Source organism: Trachypithecus francoisi, unplaced genomic scaffold (assembly GCF_009764315.1).
Source record: "Trachypithecus francoisi isolate TF-2019V2 unplaced genomic scaffold, Tfra_2.0 Lachesis_group1, whole genome shotgun sequence".
NCBI classification, from domain to species: Eukaryota; Metazoa; Chordata; class Mammalia; order Primates; family Cercopithecidae; genus Trachypithecus; species Trachypithecus francoisi.
The window spans coordinates 41,991,330-42,003,576 of NW_022681454.1; the positions used below are offsets into that span (position 1 = coordinate 41,991,330).

The 12,247-nt window shown below is 36.7% G+C and overlaps 1 protein-coding gene across 2 annotated transcripts in view; it reads left to right on the top strand.

Annotated features, from left to right (window-relative positions):
- SLC30A9 (solute carrier family 30 member 9) overlaps window positions 1–12,247 on the top strand; it is a 106,871-nt gene that overhangs the window by 90,908 nt on the left and 3,716 nt on the right. The window contains exons 16-17 of one of the 2 annotated variants that reach the window (XM_033214100.1): window positions 4,201–4,330; window positions 7,045–7,158. The exons of the other annotated variant lie outside the window; for it this stretch is intronic. Coding sequence (XP_033069991.1) covers window positions 4,201–4,330; window positions 7,045–7,158 — 244 coding nt within the window. The remainder of the gene's footprint in view (window positions 1–4,200; window positions 4,331–7,044; window positions 7,159–12,247) is intronic. 2 annotated transcript variants of the gene reach the window in all.

Here is a 12,247-nt window from a genome sequence, read left to right on the forward strand (position 1 = left end):
AACATAATGTGAGATAATCCAAATTAATATCCTTTCCTTGTGATGTTTTTGTCTCGTTTTGGTATTAAGATAATACTGGCTTCAGAGAATGAGTTGGAAAATGTTCTCTCCTATTTTTTTGGAAGAGTTTGTGAATAATTGATGTCAGCTTCTTTAAATGGTAGAATTCAACTATCTGGATGTGTTGCTGTGTGGGTAGTTTTTTGATTCGTAATTCTGTCTCGTTATGGATATGTTCAGATTGTCTATTTCTTCTTGACTTCGTTTAAGTAGCTTGTATTCTAGGAATTTGTCTTTTACTTCTAATTTACCTAATTTGTTGGTATACAGCTATTTATAATATTCCTTTGTAATCCATTTTATTTCTTTAGTTTTGGTACAGATGTCTCATCTTTCATTTCTGTAATTTGAATCTTCTCTTTTCTTCGTCAGTTTAGCGAAAGGTTTATTCATTTTCTTGATCTTTCTAAAGAACCAGCTTTTGGTTTAATTGACTTTCTCTGTTGTTTTTCTATTTTCTTTTTCATGAATTTCTGCTTTAATCTTTATTATTTTTTTCATCTGCTTGCTTTTGGTTTAGTTTGCTCTTTTTCCAGTTTCTTAAGGTTAAGCTTTTAAGTTGATGTTTCTTCTTTTTTAAAATAGACAATTACAGCTACAAATTTTCCTTTAAATGTTGCTTTGTCTGCATTCCATACATTTCCGTATATTGTGCCATTTTCATTCATCTAATAGTATTTTCTAATTTTTGTTTTATTCTTTTCAGTTATTTAGGAAAGTATGTTACTTAATTTTTACGTAGTTGTGAGTTGCACAGATTTCTTTCCATTATTGGTTTATTATTTTGTTCTATTGTGGTCAAAGAACATATTTTATATTATTTCTGTCCTTTTAAATTAACTGAGGTTTGTTTTATGGCCTTACATATAGTCTTGGATAATATTCATATGCACTTGAGAAGAATATATATTCTGCTGTTGTTGTTTTTTTTTTTTTTTTTTTTTTTTTTTGAGGCGGAGTCTCGCTCTGTCGCCCGGACTGGAGTGCAGTGGCCGGATCTCAGCTCACTGCAAGCTCCGCCTCCCGGGTTTACACCATTCTCCTACCTCAGCCTCCCGAGTAGCTGGGACTACAGGCGCCCGCCACCTCGCCCGGCTAGTTTTTGTATTTTTAGTAGAGACGGGGTTTCACTGTGTTTGCCAGGATGGTCTCGATCTCCTGACCTCGTGATCCGCCCGTCTCGGCCTCCCAAAGTGCTGGGATTACAGGCTTGAGCCACCGCGCCCGGCCCCTCTGCTGTTGTTGTATAGAGTGTTCTGTAGATGGTTGTTAGGTTTAATTGGTTTATAGTGACTTCAATTTCCCTAATTATCTTCTTGCTCTATTGTTCTATCCTTTTTTTTAATGGAGTTTTGTTCTTGTTGCCCAGGCTGGAGTGCAGTGGCACAATCTTGACTCACTGCAACCTCTGCCTCCCAGGTTCAAGTGATTCTCCTGCCTCACCCTCCCAAGTAGCTAGGATTACAGGTGCTTGCCACCATGCCCAGCTAATTTTTGTATTTTTAGTAGAGACGAGGTTTCACCACTGGCCATGTTGGCCAGGCTGGTCTCAAACTCCTGAGAGACGAGGTTTCATCACTGGCCATTTGGCCAGGCTGATTTCAAACTCCTGACCTCAGGTGATCCACCTGCCTCGGCCTCCCAAAGTGCTAGGTGTGAGCACTGCGCCCGGCCTGTATCCATTATTGAAAGTATTAAAGCCTCTAGTTATTGTTTTTGTATTATCTGTTTCTCCCTTCATTTCTTCTCGGTTTTGGCATCATATATTTTGGTGTTCTGTTGTTGATACAAACATGTTTATAATTTTGCATATATTGTTTAATAAGTAGTGTCTAAAAAAGAGCTATAAACTGAAAGACCAGCAAATTCGAAATTTTCTGGAAGAGTGAAAATCTGTGGATTCAATTATTGGAAAAAATACGTTAGTAATCCAGAAAATTCATACAATTTTTTAAACAGTATATTAGTTACCTACGGCTGTGTGACAGATTGGCTCAAAACTTAGTTGTTTAAACAACATATTGTCATCTTATAGTTTCTGTGAGTCAGGAGTCAGGGCACAGCTTATCTGGATCTTCGACTTCAGGGTTTCTCATAGACTGTAATCAAGGTGTTGACTGGAATTACAGCCATCTCCTGGGGAAGGGGCTGCTTCTAACCTTACTCACATGATTGTTGGCAAGATTTACCTCCTTGCCAAATGGGCCTCTTCAGCATGGCAGCTTGCTTAATCAAAGACTGTAAGCTGATAAAGCAATAGAGAGTGAGTGTGAACAAGACAAAAGTCACAGATGAGTCACCTGATCTTGGAAATGATATCTTTGCCATATTTGGTAGGTATAGCCCACATTCAGGGAGAGGGGATCACAGAAGGGCTTGTGTATAGACGCAAGGATTAATCATTGGGAGCCCTCCAAACAGTTATCTCTCTGTTGTTAGTTATATGTAAGAACATAAGGAAAAAGTATATCAAATATATTTATTAGTTGCTATTTACATACCAGCCAAATAATGAAATGTATTAATACTCTGTGAAAACTAAAGTAAAAATGATTTTTTAAAATGAATAAATATGTTCTGTGAGTTACCATGAGAGGAAATAAAAAAAAGAATAAATGATACAGCCTCTTGCGGCCAATCTGAACAAGTTTTGTTTTAACTTGAGCACATGTAACTTTATAAATATTAAAACATTAATTCTTATTTCACCCTTGATGGTTGATTAAAATATAGGTTATTTATATGGATAAAAAATTTTGGACTCAGTGTTTAGTAACTTGCTCAGGATCGCTCAGAAATTAGGGTCTAATGTTTTAAGAATACTTGGAGTCTTACTTAGGCTTGCTTTTCTAGTAGATCTGTATGTCCTCAGAATTCAGAGTGTTTTCATATTTCTTATATAGCTGTACAGAAAAGATCTTACAGTGATCACTGTAGAAAGAAGAGAATTTCTCAATAGTTTCTAGGGAAGATTGACTCCTGAGGGTTAGAGCAGGAGGAATGAAAAGTAGCTATGCTTGAGTATCTGCTTTCCTGTCTGGGAGGCAGAAGGGTATGATGCAAAGACTGCTGGGCTTGGATATCTGAGGAGCTGGGCTGGGGAGTCCTAGTCTGCTGTTTACTAGCTGAATTACCTTGAGCAAGTCACTTATGCCCCTCTGGGATGGTTTTATCATCTGTAAAATAAAGATGTCACCCTATCCACCTATGAAAGCCATTGATTAAATGCCTGCCTTATAGTTCGTACTATATTAAACATTTTATGTATGTATTAGCTCATTATTCCTCACATCAGTCCCATGTGGCAGTTACTATTAACCTCATTCTAATAGAGAACTTCACAGCATTGTATGAAGACTTTTAAAGAAGCTAGTGAACATACAATTGGTTAATGTACTCTAAAACACCATTATAAATTAAAACAAATTTTTATATGGCATTTAGGAAATTGTTAAATGGATATATGGGGGCAAAGGCTTATGAGATAACATGATATTTTAGAAAAGTGATTTAGAGTTAATGAATATATATATATATATATATATATAATAATTATTATTTTTATTATTTTTTTTTGAGACAGAGTCTCACTCTGTTGCCCAGGCTGGAGTGCAGTTGCACAATCTGGGCTCACTGCAACCTCTGCCTCCCGGGTTCAAGCGATTCTCCTGCCTCAGCCACTCTAGTAGCTGGGATTACAGGCATGCACCCCCACGCCTGGCTAATTTTTGTAGTTTTAGTAGAGACAGAGTTTGTTGGCCGGGCTGGTCTCAAACTCCTGACCTCAGGTGATCCTCCTGCCTCTGCCTCCCAAAGTGGTGGGATTACAGGCACGAGCCACTGCGCCCGGCAGAGTTAATGAATTTTTAATACACAAGCTTTATAACTCATATGTGTAAATTACCATAAAATAATATTCGTTAAGTTTGCACCTTTGTGTGATACCATGCCAAAAAAAAGCTAAATGGACAGGCCTTAGAAAATGATAGGTGGTACTTAATGGTGAATGCTCTGAAGCCGTCTTAGTCCATTCTCGTAACTAGTGGAGAAAAAACCAGTAATTCAAGCCTTTGTGCTATTAAAGTATATATGTGTGTATGTATGTATAAATAAATTTGTATGCATTGTTATTGATTGCAGGGCAATTCATGATGTTAAAGCCACAGATCTGGGATTAGGTAAAGTAAGATTTAAGGCAGAAGTAGATTTTGATGGGCGAGTTGTTACAAGATCATATTTGGAAAAACAAGATTTTGACCAAATGTTACAAGTAAGTTTGTTTCTCATTTTCTTACATAACTGAGGGTTAGAAAAATACTTTTAAGGTAAACAAAATGAAATTTTTTTATAGATCTTAAAGACACTTTAGCTCTCAACTTCTTAGGTTCCAAAATTTAACAGAGACCTTTATATTTACTATGGAGGGGTGCAGAGGAGACAGCAGCAGAACAAACTTACTATTAAGTGCTTGCTATGTGCATTTAATCTTTTTAAATCTAATTTACCTTCAACTACCCTGTTATTTCAACAATGAAATAACATTTTTGTTTTAACATATATAGAAATTGAGACACAGAGAAATTAAGTAACTTCCCTGAAATTGTAGTGTCATAGAGATGGAGTCATATATGAATTTAAATCTGCCTGACTCCAGAATCAATTTTTTATTAAGAATAGTTTAAAAGAGAATTTATAAAAGAGAATATAATGAACAGCACAGATGTTACCACTTGCCCCTGTCAAATCTTAACATTTTGGTTGCAGTGTGTTTGCTTAAGGTCTTAAAAAAAGAAATCATTGCAAAAACAGTTCAAGCCCCCATTTTCTCTTTCTAGATCTTATTCTTCTTCTTCCGTCCCTAGAATTAAACATTATGCTGAATTTGGCACCTGTCTTTTCCATTCAGATTTTTATACTTTTCAGCATTTTTTAGTATAATGTGTAACATTTTGAATGTTTAAAAATTGGTATAAATGGTACCTTACTGTATGCATCTCTACAATTTGCATAGTAACATATTTTTTAGATTATTCCATGTTAATTTATATATCTCTAGTCAATTTTTCATTGTTACAGAGTATTTCATCCTATGAATATGCTGTGATTTAAATTTATTTTTTCTCCAGTTGATAGACATTTGTATTACTATTAAAAACAATGCCATGGCCGGGCTCGGTGGCTCATGCCTGTAATCCCAGCACTTTGGAAGGCTGAGGTGGGCGGATCACAAGGTCAAGAGATTGACATTGAGACCATTCTGGCCCACATGGTGAAACACCGTCTCTACTAAAAAGACAAAAATTATCTGGGCATGGTGGTGCATGCCTGTCGTCCCAGCTACTCAGCAGGCTGAAGCAGGAGAATCGCTTGAACCTGGGAGGCAGAGGTTGCAGTGAGCCAAGATCACGCCACTGCACTCCAGCCTGGGCGACAGAGCGAGACTCCATCAAAAAAAAAAAAAAAAGAAACAATGCCATGATTGCATTCTCACGTTTCCTTGTTCACATATATGAAAGTTTCTTTAGTATGGTATATATATAGATAGCTTTAAATAGGTGAGCCATTGGGTATACTTATCTTCAGCTTGCCTAGGTCTTACCAAATTATTTTCCAAAGTGTGTCAATTTAACTTCCATCATTGCATATCAAAGTTCTTGCTTCATATTCTTACATGATTGTATTGATAGAGTTATTAAATTTTTGCCAGTTTCATAGGTGTGAAATAGTATCTTGTTCTAATTTTATTTCTTGGAGCACTGAGGTTAATAAACATTGAAGTTCATTGACCAGTGGGATTTCCTCTACATTGCTCCCTGATTTTTCTTTCTATTTTTGTTTTATTTATTTATTTCTTGAGACGGAGTCTCGCTCTGTTGCCCAGGCTGGAGTGCCCTGACCCAATCTCGGCTCACTGCAAGCTCCGCCTCCCGGGTTCACGCCATTCTCCTGCCTCAGCCTCCCGAGTAGCTGCGACTACAGGTGCCCGCCACCACGCCTGGATAATTTTTTGTATTTTTAGTAGAGATGAGATTTCACTGTGTTAGCCAGGATGGTCTTGATCTCCTGACCTCGTGATCTGCCCGCTTCAGCCTCCCAAAGTGCTGGGATTACAGGCGTGAGCCACCACACCTGGCCTGATTTTCCATGTTTTAAGTTTATTTGTATTGCACTTATAGATTTGAAAGCTCTTTATTTTATTGTATGGTATTATTATTTTTTGATAGAGTCTTGCTCTGTCGCCCAGGCTGGAGTGCAGTGGCGCGATCTCAGCTCACTGCAACCTCTGCTTCCAGGTTCAACCAGGTTCAGCCTCCCAAGTAGCTGGAATTACAGGTGCCCGCCACCACACCTGGCTAATTTTTGTATTTTTAGTAGAGACAGGGTTTCACCATCTTGTCCAGCCTTGTCTTAAACTCCTGGAAAGCTCTTTATTTTTAATATCCTGGATACTAATTCTTACTTGTATATATGCAATTATTTTTTTCCAGTTTGTAGCTTCCTTTTCTTTTTGTTATACAAAAGATTTAATATGATTTTTAATTTTAATGTCAGATTTGTAATCTTTTCCTCTGTGCTTTTTATTCTTTTGCATGAAAAATTCTTCCATATCCCATTATCATAAAAATATTATCTTCTCTTCTAGTAGTTTTATGGTTTGTTTTTTACCCTTATGTCTTTCATCCACTTCGACTATTTTAATGGTCTGAGATAGGGATTAAATTTTTTTTCTTATAGGAAAATAATTATTCTAACACTATTTATTGACTATATTATTTCCCCAGTAATTTTGTAGTGCTACCCTCAATTTTCTTGATCTGAATTGTTTTGGAAATAGGTAATCCATTGCCCGTGGCTTAAAGTTTTAAAAATGTTCACTAAAGGTAATGATGTTTGTTATAAGGTTTTGTTTTTTTTTTAAGGAGTCATCAGTGTACCACTATGGTTTTTAAAAAGTTTATTTTCCTGTTTTCATTTTCTTTATAGGAAATTCAAGAAGTGAAAACTCCTGAAGAACTAGAGACCTTTATGCTTAAACATGGAGAAAATATTATTGATACTTTAGGAGCTGAAGTAGATAGACTTGAGAAGGAACTGAAAGTAAGATGTATTCATAAAAATAACATAATGATAATGGCAGCTATTTTTTTGAGTACTTAATCTACAGCAGACACTAAATGCATCCATCACATGCATGCTTTAACCCACTCATAATTCCACAATGTGTAGGTATTTATAAGCAAGAAAATGACTGGTTTAGAGAAGTTGGATAATTTACCCAAGGAAATAGGGAAATTGTGATTGGAACACTTTTAACCACTATTTTATGCTGCCTGCTTAATTTCTAAAATAGTCAAAGGATTTTTGTTTGTTATTAAATAAGCATTTTGAAAGTTCCTGGAGAAAGATGAAAAGGAAACTTTAGACTCTTGTCAAAAGCTAGAAAAAATAGAATGTGTATCTTGCTTTTAATCCATTTGAAATTATTTTCTGTTTTTGTTTGTTTCTATTCAGTTGGAGGTTATTGTAATTTATTGGTTATGTTACTGAAATACTACCTGATCTGGATCAGGTTGTCTTTTAAAATGTCTCAGTGTTCTCAAATTGCCATTTATTGGCTTTTGAATTCTGTTTGCAATGAATAAAAACTTGTAAATGATCTTTAATGTATATAGTTTGTTGAAGGCAGTGCTTTTTCTTCAGTTGATATTGACCATTCTTTAATTTTGTAAAAAATGGAAGGAAAAAACTTCCATCTCTGTAATATAGTTTTCCTTTGAGAATCTGGATATCTGATTAGATTAATACAAGTACTTCAAATAAGATTTTGTTAATATTATAGTTCATGAGCTTTATCTGACAATTTTTGAAGTTTCTAGATGAGCATTTCTCAAATATTTTGATCTTAAGACTCTTTCATTTTTAAAAATTATTGCAGACCCCACAGAGATTTTATTTATTTGAGTTATAGTTATTGATATTTACCAAATCATACATGAAAGTAGATAAATTTTTAAATATTTATAATTTACTTTTAAAAACATACACCTATTTAATACAAATAACTTCTTTTAACTAAGATAGAGTCTTACTCTGTTGCCTAGGCTGGAGTACAGTGGCACAATCTGGGCTCACTGCATCCTCTGCCTCCTGGGTTCAAGCGATTTTCCTGCCTCAGCCTCCCGAGTAGCTGGGACTACAGGTGCCCACCACCATGCCCGGCTAATTTTTGTATTTTTAGCAGAGATGACATTTCACCATGTTGGCCAGGCTGGTATCGAACTCCTGACCTCAAGTGATCCGCCTGTCTTGGCCTCCCAAAGTGCTGGAATTGCAGGAGTGAGCCACCCCACCCGGCCACATTTTTTTTTTTTCAATTGAGACGGAGTCGCACACTGTCACCCAGGCTGGAATGCAGTGGCATGATCTCAGCTCACCGCAACCTCCACCTCCCAGGTTCAAGGGATTCTCCTGCCTCAGCCTCCCGAGTAGCTGGGATAACAGTCACCCACCACCATGCCTGGCTTTTTTTTTTTTTTTTTGTATTTTTAGTAGAAATGGGGTTTCACTGTGTTGGCCAGGCTGGTCTTGAACTCCTGACCTTGTGATTTGCCCACCCCAGCCTCCCAAAGTGCTGGGACTACAGGCATGAGCCACCACGCCAAGCCCACATTTTTTTTTTTTTTTTTTGAGACGGAGTCTCGCTCTGTCACCTGGGCTGGAGTGCAGTGGCCGGATCTCAGCTCCACTGCAAGCTCCGCCTCCCGGGTTTACGCCATTCTCCTGCCTCAGCCTCCCGAGTAGCTGGGACTACAGGCGCCCACCACCTCGCCTGGCTAGTTTTTTTTGTATTTTTTTAGTAGAGACGGGGTTTCACCATGTTAGCCAGGATGGTCTCGATCTCCTGACCTCGTGATCCGCCCGTCTCGGCCTCCCAAAGTGCTGGGATTACAGGCTTGAGCCACCGCACCTGGCCAAGCCCACATTTTTATATAAATGGTTATATTTTCCAAAATGAAGAAACATAATTAGAAGAGTGATATTTCACATTTTTGCAAAAGTTTCTTATGCCTGACTTAGTAGAAGACAGCTACAGTCCCATATCTGCTTCTCCTTCTGTCATAGTGATTTGATTGTTTGGTCAAAGAATATGAAAGAAAAGGAGAACTGTTCCTATAGCCTTTTGAGATAATTGTGATACTCTCTTTTCATATGCTACTTGTGAAGGTAGGGGGCACAGTCTACAAGACTGTCCTTCCTTCTCATACCAACTGTGAGTTCAGGAGGTTCCCTAGAGCACTTCAGGTTTGATAATTCACTAGTACTCTTAGAACTCACCAAATCATGTTATACCCAGTGTGGTTTGGTTTATTACAGGGAAGGGATACTGATTGAAATCAGCCAACAGAAGAAGTGCATAGGGCAGGGTCCAGGAAAGTTCCAAACATGACGTTTCAGTTGTCTTTTCTCTGTAATGTACAGTATTACTCTCCTGGCAGTGAAGTTTGACAGTAGCATAACGTGTTGCCAACCAGGAAGCTCATCTGAGACTTGACCAGAGATTTTATTGAGGCTCCATAGTTGACTGCCTAAGTGGCTGACCTTTTGTCTCTAGCCCCTCTAGAGGTGGAGCAGATACTGTTGGTCAAAGGCCCCCATCATATATTACATTGTTAGACTGTCTGGTGTCTAATGCCCCCAGATAAACAAAGACACTCTTAGGCAGGACATGTCAAGGGCCTAGAAATTCCCTCCGGGTTATGGAGAACAAAAGCCAAACCTCCCTTTGGGTAAGATTAATTCTCTACTATATACTGTTATATTAAAATCTTTTGGTCTATCTTTATACTCTGAATGAATCCTTTCCCCATGATTCTATAACATTATGAATTAATATTCTGGAAAATACTGGTTCACTGAGGTACATAGATCTTTCAGATGTTGATACATTTCTAAATATGGGTACACTCTCAGGCTAATAGGGGTGGATATGTTTTTCAACTTAAATTTTCACTTAAAAGCTTGCATTTTATCATTAGCAACAAATACTGTTATTTTCCTTGAAATAAGACTCATTTTGTTCATTTTTTAGAAGATGCCTGCCAAATACCCAAATTTGAATAAACCGAGTTTGTTAATCTTTCAAATAAAAATATATTCTAGATTAAAAAGCAGTTTATTCAGCTCACAACTCAAGCAATCACAGAAGTACTTTTACATACTTTCCATTTTGTCACAGGATTTTAAAAGTGAACTCGAGGGTTGAGGTTATCCTTGTAAAATGGATACATTTGCTATTTCATGAAAGACTTTTAAAAATGAAACCGGCTTTTTTTCTTTTTTATGTCCAGTGTGGGACAGTAGAGACAATGACTACTGGTATGGTTTGATGCCATTTGCCTTGAATTGTGCAAAGGTGCAAGCAGTTTTACCCACCATTGTTTTTATGCCATCAGGAAATGTCAGCATAGTAAAAAAAAAAAAAAGCAAAGAATGTCTTAGAGTTACTCTGAAAATAGTTCTGACCTTAGAGTCCCCCTAAAAAGGTCTCAGGACCCCAGCAGTCTTTGAACTGCACTTTGTGAACAACTAATCTATATAAAATGTGAGACGATGGTTATTTTTGTGCAAGGTAGCACAAGATTGAATAAATTTTGCTCTTTATTTGTTTTTATTTTGCTGGCAAGGAAAATAATGGACTAAATATTTGCTTTACATTTTAGTAGATACAAGAAATCAGAAGCCAGATTTAAGAATAATCAACAAATTGGTCATTCTCACCTATATTTACTCTTATAACAATCAGACCTTATTGTTTTTGTTTAGCTAACTTTGTACTTTAACTAGAGGCTATTAAATCATTAATAATGTTTTTGAATTATGTAAGTCTTTCAAACCAGGAAGCTAAGTATAATCTATACATTCAGGTGGAAACATCTTTGGCTAAGATGATAAAGCATAATTAATCTTAAGTCAAAAGACATCTTCATAGTTGAGGTGCTAAACCAAAAGGGAATGCACGAATGTAATTGTTTTTCCTAGTCATGAAAATAAGCTGATTTTCTTTTGAAAACTAAAACTTTGTTCACTGGCATATTCCTTCATTTTTAGTATCTCATGGTTGCCTTCCAAGTTTAAATTGTAATTATTACTGAATTATTTTGGAAGGTCACACTCATTTATGTAATTCTGTACCAGTAGAGCCATCTCTGTTGAGTAATGCCATTGAGTGTTGAAATATACTATATTTTTGGCTTAAAATTCCAGAACTTGTGGCTGGGCATGGTGCTTCATGCCTGTAATCCCAGCACTTTGGAAGGCCAAGGTGGGTGGATCAGCTGAGATCAGGAGTTCAAGACCAGCCTGACCAATATGGTGAAACCCCGTCTCTACTAAAAATAGAAAAACTAGCCGGGCGTGGTGGCAGGTGCCTATAGTCCCAGCTACTTAGGAGGCTGAGACAGGAGAACTGCTTGAACCCAGGAGGCAGAGGTTGCAGTGAGCCGAGATGGTGCCACTGCACTTCAACCTGGGCAACAGAGCAAGACTCCATCTCAAAAAAAAAAAAATGCTAGAACTTGTATAGTTCTTTGTAAAGGTGTTAAAAATAATAGAGACTAATTCGTAGATTCCCATATTACAAGATGGGAACTACAAAATTAATATAAATATATCTTGTTATGATTTTGAAATTCTTTGATCTGTTAAACATTTTTTTGTCCTATCTCTATATTTCAGAGTATAGATAAACCTTTCTCCTATCCCTCCATTAAGTTTTTTGTTCATGATGATTAATGGAAATTAGTTCATTGGGAGACTGCTGTAGCATTCGTAAATTCCTTATAAATAATGTCTGAATTAAATGCTCTGTTCTTTACTTTGCCTTTGTTTCTCCAGTTTCTCTTATAGCATTGTTTTTAATGAATCTGCAGCATTGCAAAATAAATTATGTAATTTGGGTTTTAACTCTGTGCAAGTATTGGAATAAAATCCTCATGGTGTGTAAAATAGCCTAATCGGTATTGAGCAATGTAAGGAATATAGTAGGTTTTAAAGTATTTGTTGAATAAGTAAATGAAAATTTTATGTTGGATACCAGTTATTGATTTTCAGTTCTGTTCAATAAATACTAGTTTCTACTATACACATGATATCTTGTTAGGCAGTGAACATTGAGTTTTAAGGCTAT